Source organism: Silurus meridionalis, chromosome 28, assembly GCF_014805685.1.
Source record: "Silurus meridionalis isolate SWU-2019-XX chromosome 28, ASM1480568v1, whole genome shotgun sequence".
In the NCBI taxonomy this organism is placed as follows: domain Eukaryota; kingdom Metazoa; phylum Chordata; class Actinopteri; order Siluriformes; family Siluridae; genus Silurus; species Silurus meridionalis.
The window spans coordinates 14,702,247-14,716,955 of NC_060911.1; the positions used below are offsets into that span (position 1 = coordinate 14,702,247).

General features: G+C 41.9%; 3 protein-coding genes across 3 annotated transcripts; all 3 read left to right on the forward strand.

Moving 5' to 3' along the window:
- The first annotated feature begins 211 nt into the window (after window positions 1-211).
- LOC124381202 (adhesive plaque matrix protein-like) lies at window positions 212-4,976 on the forward strand. The gene is made up of 6 exons (XM_046842619.1): window positions 212-292; window positions 1,633-2,071; window positions 2,125-2,564; window positions 2,869-2,930; window positions 3,028-3,173; window positions 3,288-4,976. Exons 1-6 carry the CDS (start codon window positions 212-214, stop codon window positions 3,383-3,385), a joined length of 1,266 nt encoding a protein of 421 aa, XP_046698575.1. The 3' UTR covers window positions 3,386-4,976.
- Window positions 4,977-8,533: 3,557 nt separating this feature from the next.
- LOC124381203 (flocculation protein FLO11-like) lies at window positions 8,534-9,667 on the forward strand (the record flags this gene model as incomplete). Its single annotated transcript, XM_046842621.1, has 1 exon — window positions 8,534-9,667. A coding segment is annotated over one exon (1,134 nt), but the record flags the coding sequence as incomplete, so codon positions are not given.
- An 834-nt stretch (window positions 9,668-10,501) lies between these two features.
- Window positions 10,502-13,683, forward strand: LOC124381107 (cell wall protein DAN4-like; the record flags this gene model as incomplete). Its single annotated transcript, XM_046842484.1, has 2 exons — window positions 10,502-10,801; window positions 13,411-13,683. Coding segments are annotated over 2 exons (573 nt in total), but the record flags the coding sequence as incomplete, so codon positions are not given.
- Window positions 13,684-14,709: the final 1,026 nt, after the last annotated feature.

Genomic DNA, 14,709 nt, shown 5'->3' on the forward strand with positions numbered 1-14,709 from the left:
ACAAGCGCTGCTACAACTGAGAGCACAACTACAAGCTGCTACAACCGAGAGCACAACCACGAGCACTCCTACAACCGAGAGCATAACCACAAGCGCTCCTACAACTGAGAGCACAACCACAACTACAAGCGCTCCAACGAGTGAGAGCACAACCACAAGCGCTCCTACAACACCTTCAGTAGTAGCTGCAGCATTTAACTTGACCTTCAGCATGAATGAACCCTTTGTTGAAGCTCTCTCCGATCCCAACTCTCCTGAGTTTAAAAACAAAGCTGCAAGAATCATTAACACGGTATGTTTTATTGGTGATGGAAATGATTAATAATTTACAAAACATTTTATTTTTAAACAAAATAAATAAAATACTACCTGAAAAATTCCACTGCCATATGACAAGTTGAATATTTGTGTCTGTATCTGACTTACGCATTAACTTTAATAATACCAAGGTCCAAAAAGGACAGAACTAAACTGCTAATGCAGATGAGCTCAGGCTTTATGAAATGTCTATTCATTTTCAACTAATTATATTTTACAGCTTGAACCAATTTTAAGAGAAATCTTTCCAAACTTAAACGGAATGAGAATTCTTGAATTTAGGTGAGAAATAATATATTACTACACTACTCTAAATTATTTTTTCTTTACTTTAATGATTCATAGATTTAACCCGTATTTTACTATGATTGTGTTATAGGAGAGGTTCTACTGTGGCAGACTCCGTTGTTGATTTTAATAAAACTGCCGACATCCCGACTAACAATAATATTACAGATGTCCTTGTTAAAGCAGCAAACACTACAAATTTAAACATTACTGCAGATTCTATACGGGTCACTCAGGTTCCTGGTCAGTATGCACCTTACAATAAACTGCTTTTTAATAACATTCTGTACTTTTATCAATTTCAATTTCACTTTGAAATCTCAACTTACAGTGGCACCAGACCCTTCTACATCCGAGAGCACAACCACAAGTGCTACTACAACCGAGAGCACAACCACAAGTGCTACTACAACCGAGAGCACAACTACAAGCTCCTACAACCCAGAGCACAACTACAAGTGCTCCTACAACCCAGAGCACAAGCGCTGCTACAACCGAGAGCACAACTACAAGCATTGCAACAACCCAGAGCACAAGCTCTGCTACAACTGAGAGCACAACTACAAGCACTCCTACAACCGAGCACAACTACAAGCGCTACAACCGAGAGCACAACTGCTCCTACAACCGAGAGCACAACTAAGTGCTCCTACAACCCTGAGCACAACTGCAAGCTCCTACAACCCTGAGCACAACTACAAGCATTGCAACAACCCAGAGCACAACTACAAGCACTCCTACAACCCTGAGCACAAGCGCTGCTACAACTGAGAGCACAACTACAAGTTCTGCTACAACAGAGAGCACAACTACAGGCACTCCTACAACCCATAGCACAACTACAAGCCCTCCTACAACCCAGAGTACAACTGCAAGCACTCCTACAACCCAGAGCACAACTTCCAGCACTGCGACAACCCAGAGTACAACTGCAAGCGCTCCTACAACCCTGAGCACAACTGCAACCGCTCCTACAACCCAGAGTACAACTGCAAGCGCTCCTACAACCCAGAGCACAACTGCAAGCGCTCCTACAACCCTGAGCACAACTGCAAGTGCTCCTACAACCCTAAACACAACTGCAACCGCTCCTACAACCCTGAGCACAACTGCAAGCGCTCCTACAACCCAGAGTACAACTGCAAGCGCTACTACAACCCAGAGTACAACTGCAAGCCCTCCTACAACTCAGAGCACAATTACAAGCACTCCTACAACCCAGAGCACAAGCGCTCTTACAACAGAGAGCACAACTACAAGTGCTCCTACAAGCCAGAGCACAACTTCCAGCACTGCCACAACCCAGAGTACAACTGCACGCCCTCCTACAACCCAGAGTACAACTGCAAGCACTCCTACAACCCAGAGCACAACTTCCAGCACTGCGACAACCCAGAGTACAACTGCAAGCGCTCCTACAACCCTGAGCACAACTGCAAGCGCTCCTACAACCCTGAGCACAACTGCAACCGCTCCTACAACCCCGAGCACAACTGCAAGCGCTCCTGCAACTGAGAGCACAACTGCAAGCTCCTACAACCCTGAGCACAACTGCAAGCGCTCCTACAACCCTGAGCACAACTGCAACCGCTCCTACAACCCTGAGCACAACTGCAAGCGCTACTACAACCCAGAGTACAACTGCAAGCCCTCCTACAACTCAGAGCACAATTACAAACACTCCTACAACCCAGAGCACAAGCGCTCTTACAACAGAGAGCACAACTACAAGTGCTCCTACAAGCCAGAGCACAACTTCCAGCACTGCCACAACCCAGAGCATAACTTCAAGCACTCCTACAACCACAAGCCCAGCTTTAAACAGTCCTTCAACAACATTACCTCCATTAAATCCAACTTTTAACTTGACATTTGCTATTAAAGAAACTTATGATGCAGCACTGGCCAACAACAGCTCTCCACAGTTTAATGCAAAATCTACAAATATCCGTGGTCAGGTGTGTGTTTTATTGGCAACGCATCCATCAATGACCACTTTTTACTAAACAACAGTTATTTGGCGACCTGATTCTTATACGAACGAAGAATTTATTTTCAGTTTCAATATTAGCTTTCTGTTAAGATGAAATGTTTTTATTTCTATAAATAAAGTCAGATAATATTTTAAAGTCAGATTTAATAGATTTACCAGAGGTCACACTATAATTCCCTTTAACTATGTCTAGTATTAAATGTGAGAGACCAGTGTATCAGAATGTTTTACATTGTTGTAATATCGGATTTATTTCTACTTTCCTGCAGGTTGAACCGTTGTTCAAGAGATCCTTTACAAACTTCAAACAAATGGATATAGTCAAATTCAGGTATGAAGTAAAATATGGTCCTGAATCTTTTTTGTTTGTTCATTTGTTGATTACTGGTTAAATTTGAACCTGTATCTCTACATGTGTGTCTCCTCAGGAATGGATCTATTATTACAGAGAGCAACCTTTATATGAATTCTATTGGCCCAAATGTTACTCTGGAACAGGTGAAATCCGTCTTCCTCGGTGGACTTTCCGGCTTTAACTTTACTGTTGATCCGAACTCCGTCAGTGTCACTCTTGGTCAGTATAACTGTACAGAGACTATCTGTGCTACTTATTATTTAAAAATGCACCAAAATGCTTTACACAAATGTATTTTTGTGTTCTTTTAATTATATAATTATTATTTTGCAGGTAATTCCATGCCACCAGCGATTGCAAGCTCACTTTCCATGATATTAATGTCTGTTCTAACACTTCTACTATCAATATCATTGCACTTCGAGCTCTAGACCTGATCAGAGAACTTACACAATCACCCATATGTACGATTCACAGTCATTCTCAAGATAAATGAAAATTTATTTTTTTTATAAACAAAATCCTAAATCAAGAAATACTAATATATGAACTTTTAAAACTGGAGACTTCATGAGGGTTGTAATTGAAAATTTCTCCACATTCTAACAGTCCTACAGGGATTTTCTTTCACTTCTATGTAAATCTTTTGAATGTTTTTGTCCAAACATTAATTCCATAATAATATATTAATACTTTTTAAAAGTGCCTACCATATGCCTTTATTCAAGCTTCTGTCTCGCTACTCTAATATACAGATTTATTTGAATTCATATTTCTGAGATGACCGTTTTCCAGCAATTTCTCAGAACTTAGCAAAGATCTGAGAAATTGCTGGAAGACGTCATGTCAGAAAGTTTTGGACCAATGTTCTTGTGGTCAAGTTACTAAGTTGGTAAGGAAAGTTAGCTTTAATCAGAGTTCTGGTGGTCCCATGCTTTTTTTTTTTGTAATATTTACACTGATCTTGGGTTTATATCCTGTCCAGTTCTATGGCCAAATAGAATTGGATCATGGAGGTCAACATTAACACCATTGTGCATTTCTAGATCATGTCCAGTCAGTGGAATTTGCTACTTATAGACTGCAGTCAAGATCTACAGACATCTCAATGTAATTAAAGAAAACATGATGCAACAACTCAGTCCCACAACTTTGGCCAAGGGTTTAAATACTTATGTTTTGTTTCACTTTTTTCTGTCATGGATTATAGATTATATTTATTAATGGCGATGTAAATATACTTAATTCCAAATAAAATTGATATCATTACACTTTTGCACCTGCTGTTGTGTTATTTACTGTGATGGTAGATTTAGTGAAAAGAAAGACGATTAAATTAAGATAGTCCTCCTGGATACAGATCTGTATATAAGATACTGATATAAAACTGGAGGTTTGCAGTTACTTTTAATAATAATCTAATCATTAAAAAACTTCTGCAAATAAATTCAACACATTTGAATGCCTCGATCCTGGCAGTAGATTAGCATGACTATTGTGCTACAATTTTTCCTAGTATCTAGGAGGGGAAAGGGGGTATGATATTGGCCTATAGTTATAACAAACCAGATAGTCCCTCTCCTCTTTAGTCTGGAGGATGTGGTGTCCCTGGTTTCCAAAAAGAAATAAAAATTTCCATTTGTCTGACCACAAAACAGTTTGCAACTTTGCCTCAGTACATTTTAAATGAGCTTTGGTCCAGAGAGGACGATGACGTTTCTGGATCATATTCACGCATGCCCTAATAATCTTGCCTCATAATCTTGCACCCTCATACCTCTCTGACTTGCTTCATATCTACACCTCAGATCTTCCTTATCTGTTTCTCTCACTGTACCTTCTGTCTGTTTTAGTCACTATGGGGTTTAGAGCATTCAGCTGGGCTTCTCCTCATCTCTAAAATTCTCTTCCACAATCAGTACGAGAAAGTGACTGTCTGACCACTTTTAAATCGTGCCTCAAAACTCATCTATTCTGTCTAATTTTAACAGTTAAATAGCTGTTGTTTGTTTGATTTTATGATTTCACCCTACTGTACGGGGTCTTTGAGTGTTTTGAAAGGTGTCTTTTAATAAAACGTATTATTATTATTAACCAGCATTTGTTGATGACATGACAATTGCGTTCACAGACTATCGTTTCTGTAGGTGTTAATTAACCATGTTAATAAAAACTGTTTATTTTTAATAACACTTACTTTTTTCAGACTTTTGTTGCCCTGTAAAACATTTTTTAAGACGTATTTATACATTTGATGTTTTCTGTGTTCTATTGTGAATAAAATATGGGTTTATAAGATTTGCAAAATCACTGTGTTCTGTTATGTAGTTTTTATGCTGCACCCCAACTGTTTTGGAACTGGGGTTGTACACAAGAAGGAATGTAGTAATTGTTTTTTTTTAAAGCTTTTGATTGCTCTAGGAATTTATTCATATTCATGACATCATTGCTGCTATATTTAGATTGGTGTGGAAGGTAATGTGCTGCTTTTATAAGTTAATTTCGCAACAATATTTAGTGAACAAAAACCTTTAAAATAATGTTTGTTGTTTTCTATTATGGTGCAAATATCTGTTAAAGTGTCAGGTTTGAAAAATGTATAGTTAAGGAGATACTCCTTCAATGAAATATTTCATGAAATTTCCACCATGTACATTCTAGTTATTGTTATGCTTTAATTGTTAAACTGACAGGACACGCATCCAGGAAATAATTAGCTCTCGGACAGTATTGACATCATAGGTTTGGCAATTAATTGGTTATAAATCTTCTTTACCGGTTCTGTATTTCACACTGTGACTCTGTTACTGGACTAAAAACACTCTACATCTGCTGCCTGAACACACAGGTGAGAAATTACTTTATTCTCTTCTCAATCGTGTAGAAGTACCAGACCGAAAGGTGAAATATAGATTAGATTCTATTCACACGCTGTGAATATTATATATTTATTGGTTATATAATTGTTTCAATTATATCATTCAAATGGGATTATTATCAATAAATGTAATACATGTAATAATAATCTTTACTTTCTTTAATGTTATTTGGTAAGATGTTTAAACTAAACATCTGGACTTTACTAAAAAGTTTGTTCGATTAATAAATGTTGAATAAATGTTGATTTTATATATGCTGTATAAATATATTATATAATTATGCAGCACAATGGACTGGAGGGCGATACTGGCTGTTTCGGTTCTGATTGGTAAGTGTTCTCTTTCTCCTATAACTTATTACCTATTACTTACTTTTTTTAGTTTCAGCTCTTACTTTCAATATCCTCCTTAAATAAAACTGTTTTCTCATTCGCTCTATCTTTTTCTCCTTTATCTGAATTCCATAGCAGGTTGATGTGTGTTACAGTACAGTGTCTCTCCAGTGCTAAAGAGATATCAGACAGATATCTGATTTGTAGACTTCATTCTAATAATAATAATATCTAACATATAAGTAACTCTAGCTCATAGTGGCCTACCTGGATAAATACATGAACATGCTTTCCTGTTGAGTTTTTAGTTGAGGCTATTTTCATTACTAATAATATTATTAATATACCGAACATACTTTTATTTTCCATTACTATGCAATTGCTAAATACACTTTAACATACTGATAACCTAAATATGATCATGGCTTTTTGAGTTTGGGATATGGTGTGCTAAACATCTGCCCAAGCAATAAATTGTGAAAGAGCATTATGGTTACTATAGTAATCTTTTACTATAGGATTGTTTATTTCCAAAAAAAACTTCATAAAGAGTTCTCTACTATAAAACGAAGGTTGTACACAATAAAGATAATCCAAGTTCATGTTATCCCATATCATATGAAATCTATTGTTGCTACTTTAAAAATCATATTTCCACTAAACTATACTACAATTTTTAAATTTATATGAATTGCAGTTATGCTCGGCCGCTCTTTTAACACGTTTGATTCCTCTGAGATCAGTAAAGCACATTGTTTTTTTTTTTCTTTTTTAATAATCTGCATATTTACACATCATTCTGTTAATTTGATGTTTATCTCGTTTATCTGACAGCCACTGGTGCGGCACAAAATACGAAAGCATTTAACTTGACCTTCAGCATGAATGAAACCTTTGTTGAAGCTCTAACCAACACCAGCTCTCTTGAGTCTGTGCGAAAATATACAAGTATCCATGACATGGTATGTTTTCTTGCTAATGGATATTAATATTTTACTTTGTAATTTTATTTTTAAAACAAAATAAGTAACTTGCTGCCTGAATAATTCCACTGCCATATAAAACAATGTGAAGAACACTATGGTATAAATGTTCTCTTTCCATGCTCACATACTTCTCTGCCACACCTGACTTCTGACACAGTGCAACTCCTTCTAACCTTGTCTATACTTCTCCATCAACATCTTTAAAGCAAATAATAACCTGTTGGTTAACAATACATTTGGTGTTCGTCGGTAACCCCGGCCTCGACCGATCCGGTATGATTTTCTAAATCGTGATCTGCATAAATAATGTCACGTTTTATGATGGATTTCCTTCCTAACACAAACCGCCCCATTTTTCCGGGCTTGGGACCGCCACTAAAAGTGCACTGATTTGTGCAACCCTAATGTTTTAAAGTGAAAAACACACAGTGGTATAAAAGGTGGCTTTCTGTGAAAAGTATATAAATCAGGAATGTCTAGACTTATAAAGAAAAAGTCTGTGTGGGTGTGTTTATTATAGCCAATCAGAAGCCATGACTCAGTTAACAGATAGCCAAATTCTACTTCATTATACAGATGGAAGCAGGTGTGGTGTCTGTCAGTTTAGTAGGAAAACCAGTAGGTACACCAGCAACATTCTGGATTAAACTGGACATTCCTGAAATATGTGCTGGTCATGCATGATTCCCTCATGTCTTACTGTGAATGCTGTAAAATTAATTACATTTGCAATACAATAGGACAATTGAACACAGGGAAACATTTAAACATTTATAAATGTCTGTATATGACTCACTTATTAGCTTTATCAAGCTCTAGATCTAAAAGAGACAGAAACAAACTGCTGATGTATATGAAGTCAGTCTTCCATAAAACATCTACTCATTTTCAACTAATTATATTTTTCAGATTGCACCAATTTACAGAGCAGCCACTGTGAACTTCATCCAGATGATAATTTGTAGTTTCAGGTGAGAATTCATGTTTAAAGTCATCACAGTGAAAATATCATAATTCATACTTTACAGTTTTAACCTGTGTTTAATTTGGGTTTTAGGAATGGTTCTACTGTGACAGACTCCATTCTTGAATTTACTAATAATGCCACCATTCCAACTATCTCCACGATCAAAGAAATCCTTGTGAATGCAACCAACATCTCAGACTTGAACATTATTACAGAGTCTATAAGTGTCACTGAGACGGCTGGTCAGTTTACATTTTCAAATATATTTCATTTAATAACCTTCTGTATGCAAACAAATTCTAATTACAATTTCACTTCTCAACTTACAGCAGCATCCTGTCCAGCATCAAACATCACTACAACCCCAAACACACCTACAACTGGGAGCACATATACACCTGAGAACATAACTATAACTGAGAACACAACTACACCTGAGAGCACAAGTTTAAGCGCTCCTACAACTGAAAGCACAACCACAAGCGATCCTGCAACCGAGAGCACAACCACAACTACAAGCGCTCCTACAACCGAAAGCACAACCACAACTACAAGCGCTCCTACAACCGAGAGCACAACCACAAGCGCTCCTGCAACCGAGAGCACAACCACAACTACAAGCGCTCCTACAACTGACAGCACAACCACAAGTGCTACTACAACTGAGAACACAACTACAAATGCTACTGCAACCGAGAGCACCACTACAAGCACTCTCACAACTGAAAGCACAACCACAAGTACTACTACAACTGAGAACACAACTACAAGTGCTCCTGCAACCGAGAGCACAACCACAACTACAAGCACTCCTACAACTGACAGCACAACCACAACTACAAGCGCTCCTACAACCGAGAGCACAACCACAACCACAAGCGCTCCTACAACCGAGAGCACAACCACAAGCGCTCCTACAACCGAGAGCACAACCACAAGCGCTCCTACAACCGAGAGCACAACCACAAGCGCTCCTGCAACCGAGAGCACAACCACAAGCGCTCCTGCAACCGAGAGCACAACCACAAGCGCTCCTACAACTGACAGCACAACCACAACTACAAGCGCTCCTGCAACCGAGAGCACAACCACAAGCGCTCCTACAACCCAGAGCACAACTACAACCACAATCGCTCCTACAACCGAGAGCACAACCACAATCGCTCCTACAACCGAGAGCACAACCACAAGTGCTCCTACAACTGAAAGCAAAACCACAAGTGCTACTACAACTGAGAACACAACTACAAGTGCTCCTGCAACCGAGAGCACAACCACAACTACGAGCACTCCTACAACTGAAAGCACAACCACCAGCGCTCCTACAACCCAAAGCACAACTACAACCACAAGCGCTCCTACAACTAAGAGCACAACCACAATCGCTCCTACAACACCTTCAGTAGTGGCTGCAGCATTTAACTTCACCTTCATCATGAATGATCCCTTTGTTGAAGCTCTCTCCGATCCCAACTCTAATGAGTTTAAAAACAAAGCTGCAAGAATCATTAACACGGTATGTTTTATTGGTGATGGAAATGATGAATAATTTACAAAACATTAAAATTTTTAAACAAAATAAATAAACTACTACCTGAAAAATTCCACTGCCATATGACAAGTTGAATATTTGTGTCTGTATCTGACTTACTCGTTTGCTTTAATAATACCAAGGTCCAAAAAGGACAGAACTAAACTGCCAATGCAGATGAGCTCAGGCTTTATGAAATGTCTATTCATTTTCAACTAATTATATTTTCCAGCTTGAACCAATTTACAGAAAAACCTTTTCAAACTTCATCCGAATGAGAATTCTTGAATTTAGGTGAGAAATAATATATTACTACACTACTCTGAATACTTTTTTCTTTACTGTAATGATTTATAGATTCAACCTGTATTTAACTGTGATTGTGTTGTAGGAGTGGTTCTACTGTAGCAGAATCCATTCTTGAATTTAATGAAAGTGCTGACACCCAAACTAACAGCAAGATTACAGATGTCCTTGTTAACGCAGCAAATGCCACAGATTTAAACATTACTGCAGATTCTATACGTGTCAATCAGGTTTCTGGTCAGTATGCACCTTACATTGTATTGCTTTTTAATAACATTCTGTACTTTTAGAAACTTTTATTTCACTTTAATTTCTGAACCTACAGTGGTAACAGACCCTTCTACAACCACAAGCGCTCCTGCAAGTGAGAGCACAACTACAAGCGCTCCTGCAACTGAGAGCACAATCTCAACTACAAGTGCTCCTACAACCGAGAGCACAACTACAAGCGCGCCTACAACCAAGAGCACAACTACAAGCGCTCCTGCAACTGAGAGCACAACTACAAGCGCTCCTACAACCGAGAGCACAACCACAAGTACAAGCGCTCCTACAACCCAGAGCACAACCACAAGTACAAGCGCTCATACAACCGAGAGCACAACCACAACTACAAGCAGTCCAACAACCGAGAGCACAACTACAACTACAAGCACTCCAACAACCGAGAGCACAACTACAAGCGGTCCTACAACCGATAGAACAACCACAAGCACTCCTACAACCGAGAGCACAACCACAACTACAAGCGTTGCTACAACCGAGAGCACAACCACAAGCGCTCCTGCAACTGAGAGCACAACCACAAGTGCTTCTACAACTGAGAGCACAACTACAAGTGCTCCTGCAACCGAGAGCACAACCACAAGCGCTGCAACAACCGAGAGCACAACCACAATCGCTCCTACAACCGACAGCACAACCACAAGCACTCGCACAACTGAGAGCACAACCACAAGCACTCGCACAACTGGGACTACAACTACAAGTGCTCCTACAACTGAGAGCACAACCACAACTACAAGCTCTCCAACAACCGAGAGCACAACTACAAGCGCCTACAACCAAGAGCACAACTAAGCGCTCCTACAACTGAGAGCACAACCACAACTACAAGCTCCAACAACCGAGGCACAACCACAACTACAAGCTCTCCAACAACCGAGGCACAACTACAAGAGCTCTTACAACCGAGAGCACAACTACAACTACAAGCTCCTGCAACTGAGAGCACAACTACAAGCTCCTACAACTGAGAGCACAACAACTACAAGCGCTCAACAACCGAGAGCACAACCATAACTACAAGCGCTCCAACAACCGAGAGCACAACTACAAGAGCTCTTACAACCGAGCACAACCACAACTACAAGCGCTGCTACAACTGAGAGCAACCACAACTAAGCACTCCTACAACCGAGAGCACAACCACAAGCGCTGCAACAACCGAGAGCAACCACAAGCGCTCCTACAACCGAGAGCACAACCACAAGCTCCAACAACCGAGCACAACCACACTACAAGCGCTCCTACAACTGAGCACAACCACACTACAAGCGCTACAACTGAGAGCACAACCACAAGTGCTACTACAACTGAGAACACAACTACAAGCTCCTGCAACTGAGAGCACAACTACAAGCACTCCACAACTGAAAGCACAACTACAAGCGCTCCTACAACTGAGAGCACAACCACAACTACAACCGAGAGCACAACCACAAGCGCTCCTGCAACCGAGAGCACAACCACAAGCGCTCCTGCAAGTGAGAGCACAACCAAGCGCTCCTACAACTGAGCACAACCACAACTACAAGCTACAACCGAGAGCACAACACAACTACAAGCGCTCCTACAACCGAGAGCACAACCACAAGCGCTCCTACAACCGAGCACAACCACAAGTGCTCCTACAACCGAGAGCAACCACAACTACAAGCACTCCTACAACCGAGAGCACAACCACAATTACAAGCGCTCCTACAACTGAAAGCACAACTACAAGCTACAACCGAGAGCACAACTACAAGTGCTCCTGCAACCGAGCACAACCACACTACAAGCGCTCCTACAACCGAGAGCACAACTACAAGCGCCCTACAACTGAGAGCACAACTACAACTACAAGCACTTCTACAACTGAGAGCACAACCACAAGTGCTACAACTGAGAGCACAACCACAATTACAAGCGCTCCTACAACTGAGAGCACAACCACAAGCGCTCCTACAACCGAGCACAACCACAAGCACTCCTGCAACTGAGAGCACAACCACAAGTGCTACTACAACTGAGAACATAACTATAAGCGCTCCTACAACCGAGAGCACAACCACAACTACAAGCGCTCCTGCAACCGAGAGCACAAGCGCTCCTACAACTGAGCACAACCACAAGCTCCTACAACTGAGAGCACAACCACACTACAAGCGCTCCAACAACCGAGAGCACAACCACAACTGGCGCTCCTACAACCGAGAGCACAACTACAAGGCTCTTACAACCGAGAGCACAACCACAACTACAAGCTCCTACAACTGAGGCACAACTACAAGCTCCTACAACTGAGAGCACAACCACAACCACAACTACAAGCGCTCCTACAACCCAGAGCACAACCACAAGCACTGCACAACTGAGAGCACAACTACAAGCTCCAACAACCGAGCACAACTACAAGGCTCTTACAACCGAGCACAACCACACTACAAGCGCTCCTACAACTGAGCACAACCACAACTAAGCGCTCCTACAACCGAGGCACAACCACAACGCTCCTACAACCAGAGCACAACCACAACTACAAGCGCTCCTACAACTGAGCACAACCACAAGCGCTCCAACAACCGAGAGCACAACCACTACAAGCACTCCTACAACCGAGCACAACCACACTACAAGCGCTCCAACAACCGAGGCACAACCACAAGTGCTCCTGCAACTGAGCACAACCACAATCGCTCCTACAACTGAGAGCACAACCAAGCGCTCCTACAACTGAAAGCACAACTACAAGCTCCTACAACTGAGAGCACAACCACAACTACAACCGAGAGCACAACCACAACGCTCCTACAACCGAGAGCACAACCACAAGCGCTCCTACAACCGAGAGCACAACCACAAGCACTCCTACAACCGAGAGCACAACTACAAGCGCTCCTACAACCGAGAGCACAACCACAACTACAAGCGCTCCTACAACCGAGAGCACAACCACAAGCGCTCCTACAACCGAGAGCACAACTACAAGTGCTCCTACAACCGAGAGCACAACCACTACAAGCACTCCTACAACCGAGCACAACCACAACTACAAGCACTCCCACAACTGAAAGCACAACCACAAGTGCTACAACTGAGAACACAACTACAAGTGCTCCTGCAACCGAGAGCATAACCACAACTACAAGCGCCCTACAACCGAGCACAACTACAACGCTCCTACAACTGAGAGCACAACTACAACTACAAGCACTTCTACAACTGAGAGCACAACCACAAGTGCTACTACAACTGAAAACACAACTACAAGTGCTCCTGCAACCGAGAGCATAACCACAACTACAAGCGCTCCTACAACCGAGAGCACAACTACAAGCGCTCCTACAACTGAGAGCACAACTACAACTACAAGCACTACAACTGAGAGCACAACCACAACTGGCGCTCCTACAACCGAGAGCACAACCACAATTACAAGCGCTCCTACAACTGAGAGCACAACCACAAGCGCTCCTACAACGGAGAGCACAACCACAAGCACTCCTGCAACTGAGAGCTCAACCGCAAGTGCTACTACAACTGAGAACATAACTATAAGCGCTCCTACAACTGAGAGCACAACCACAACTACAAGCTCGCCAACAACCGAGAGCACAAGCGCTCCTACAACTGAGAGCACAACTACAAGCGCTCCTACAACTGAGAGCACAACCACAACTACAAGCGCTCCAACAACCGAGAGCACAACCACAACTACAAGCTCCAACAACCGAGAGCACAACTACAAGAGCTCTTACAACCGAGAGCACAACCACAACTAAGCGCTCCTACAACTGAGAGCACAACTACAAGCGCTACAACTGAGAGCACAACTAACTACAAGCGCTCCAACAACCGAGAGCACAACCACAACTACAAGCTCTCCAACAACCGAGAGCACAACTACAAGAGCTCTTACAACCGAGAGCACAACCACAACCAAGCGCTCCTACAACTGAGAGCACAACCACAACTAAGCACTCCTACAACCGAGCACAACCACAAGCGCTGCTACAACCGAGCACAACCATAACTACAAGCGCTCCTACAACCGAGAGCACAACCACAAGCGCTCCAACAACCGAGAGCACAACCACAACTACAAGCACTCCTACAACCGAGCACAACCACAACTACAAGCTCCAACAACCGAGAGCACAACCACAAGCTCCTACAACTGAGAACACAACTACAAGCGCCTACAACTGAGAGCACAACTACAAGCTCCAACAACCGAGAGCACAACCAAGCGCTCCTACAACTGAGAGCACAACCACAACTACAACCGAGCACAACCACAAGCGCCCTGCAACTGAGAGCACAACCACAAGCGCTCCTACAACCGAGAGCACAACCACAAGCACTCCTACAACCGAGCACAACCACAAGCGCTACAACCGAGAGCACAACTACAAGCGCTCCTACAACCGAGAGCACAACTACAAGCGCTCCTACAACCGAGAGCACAACTACAAGTGCTCCTACAACCG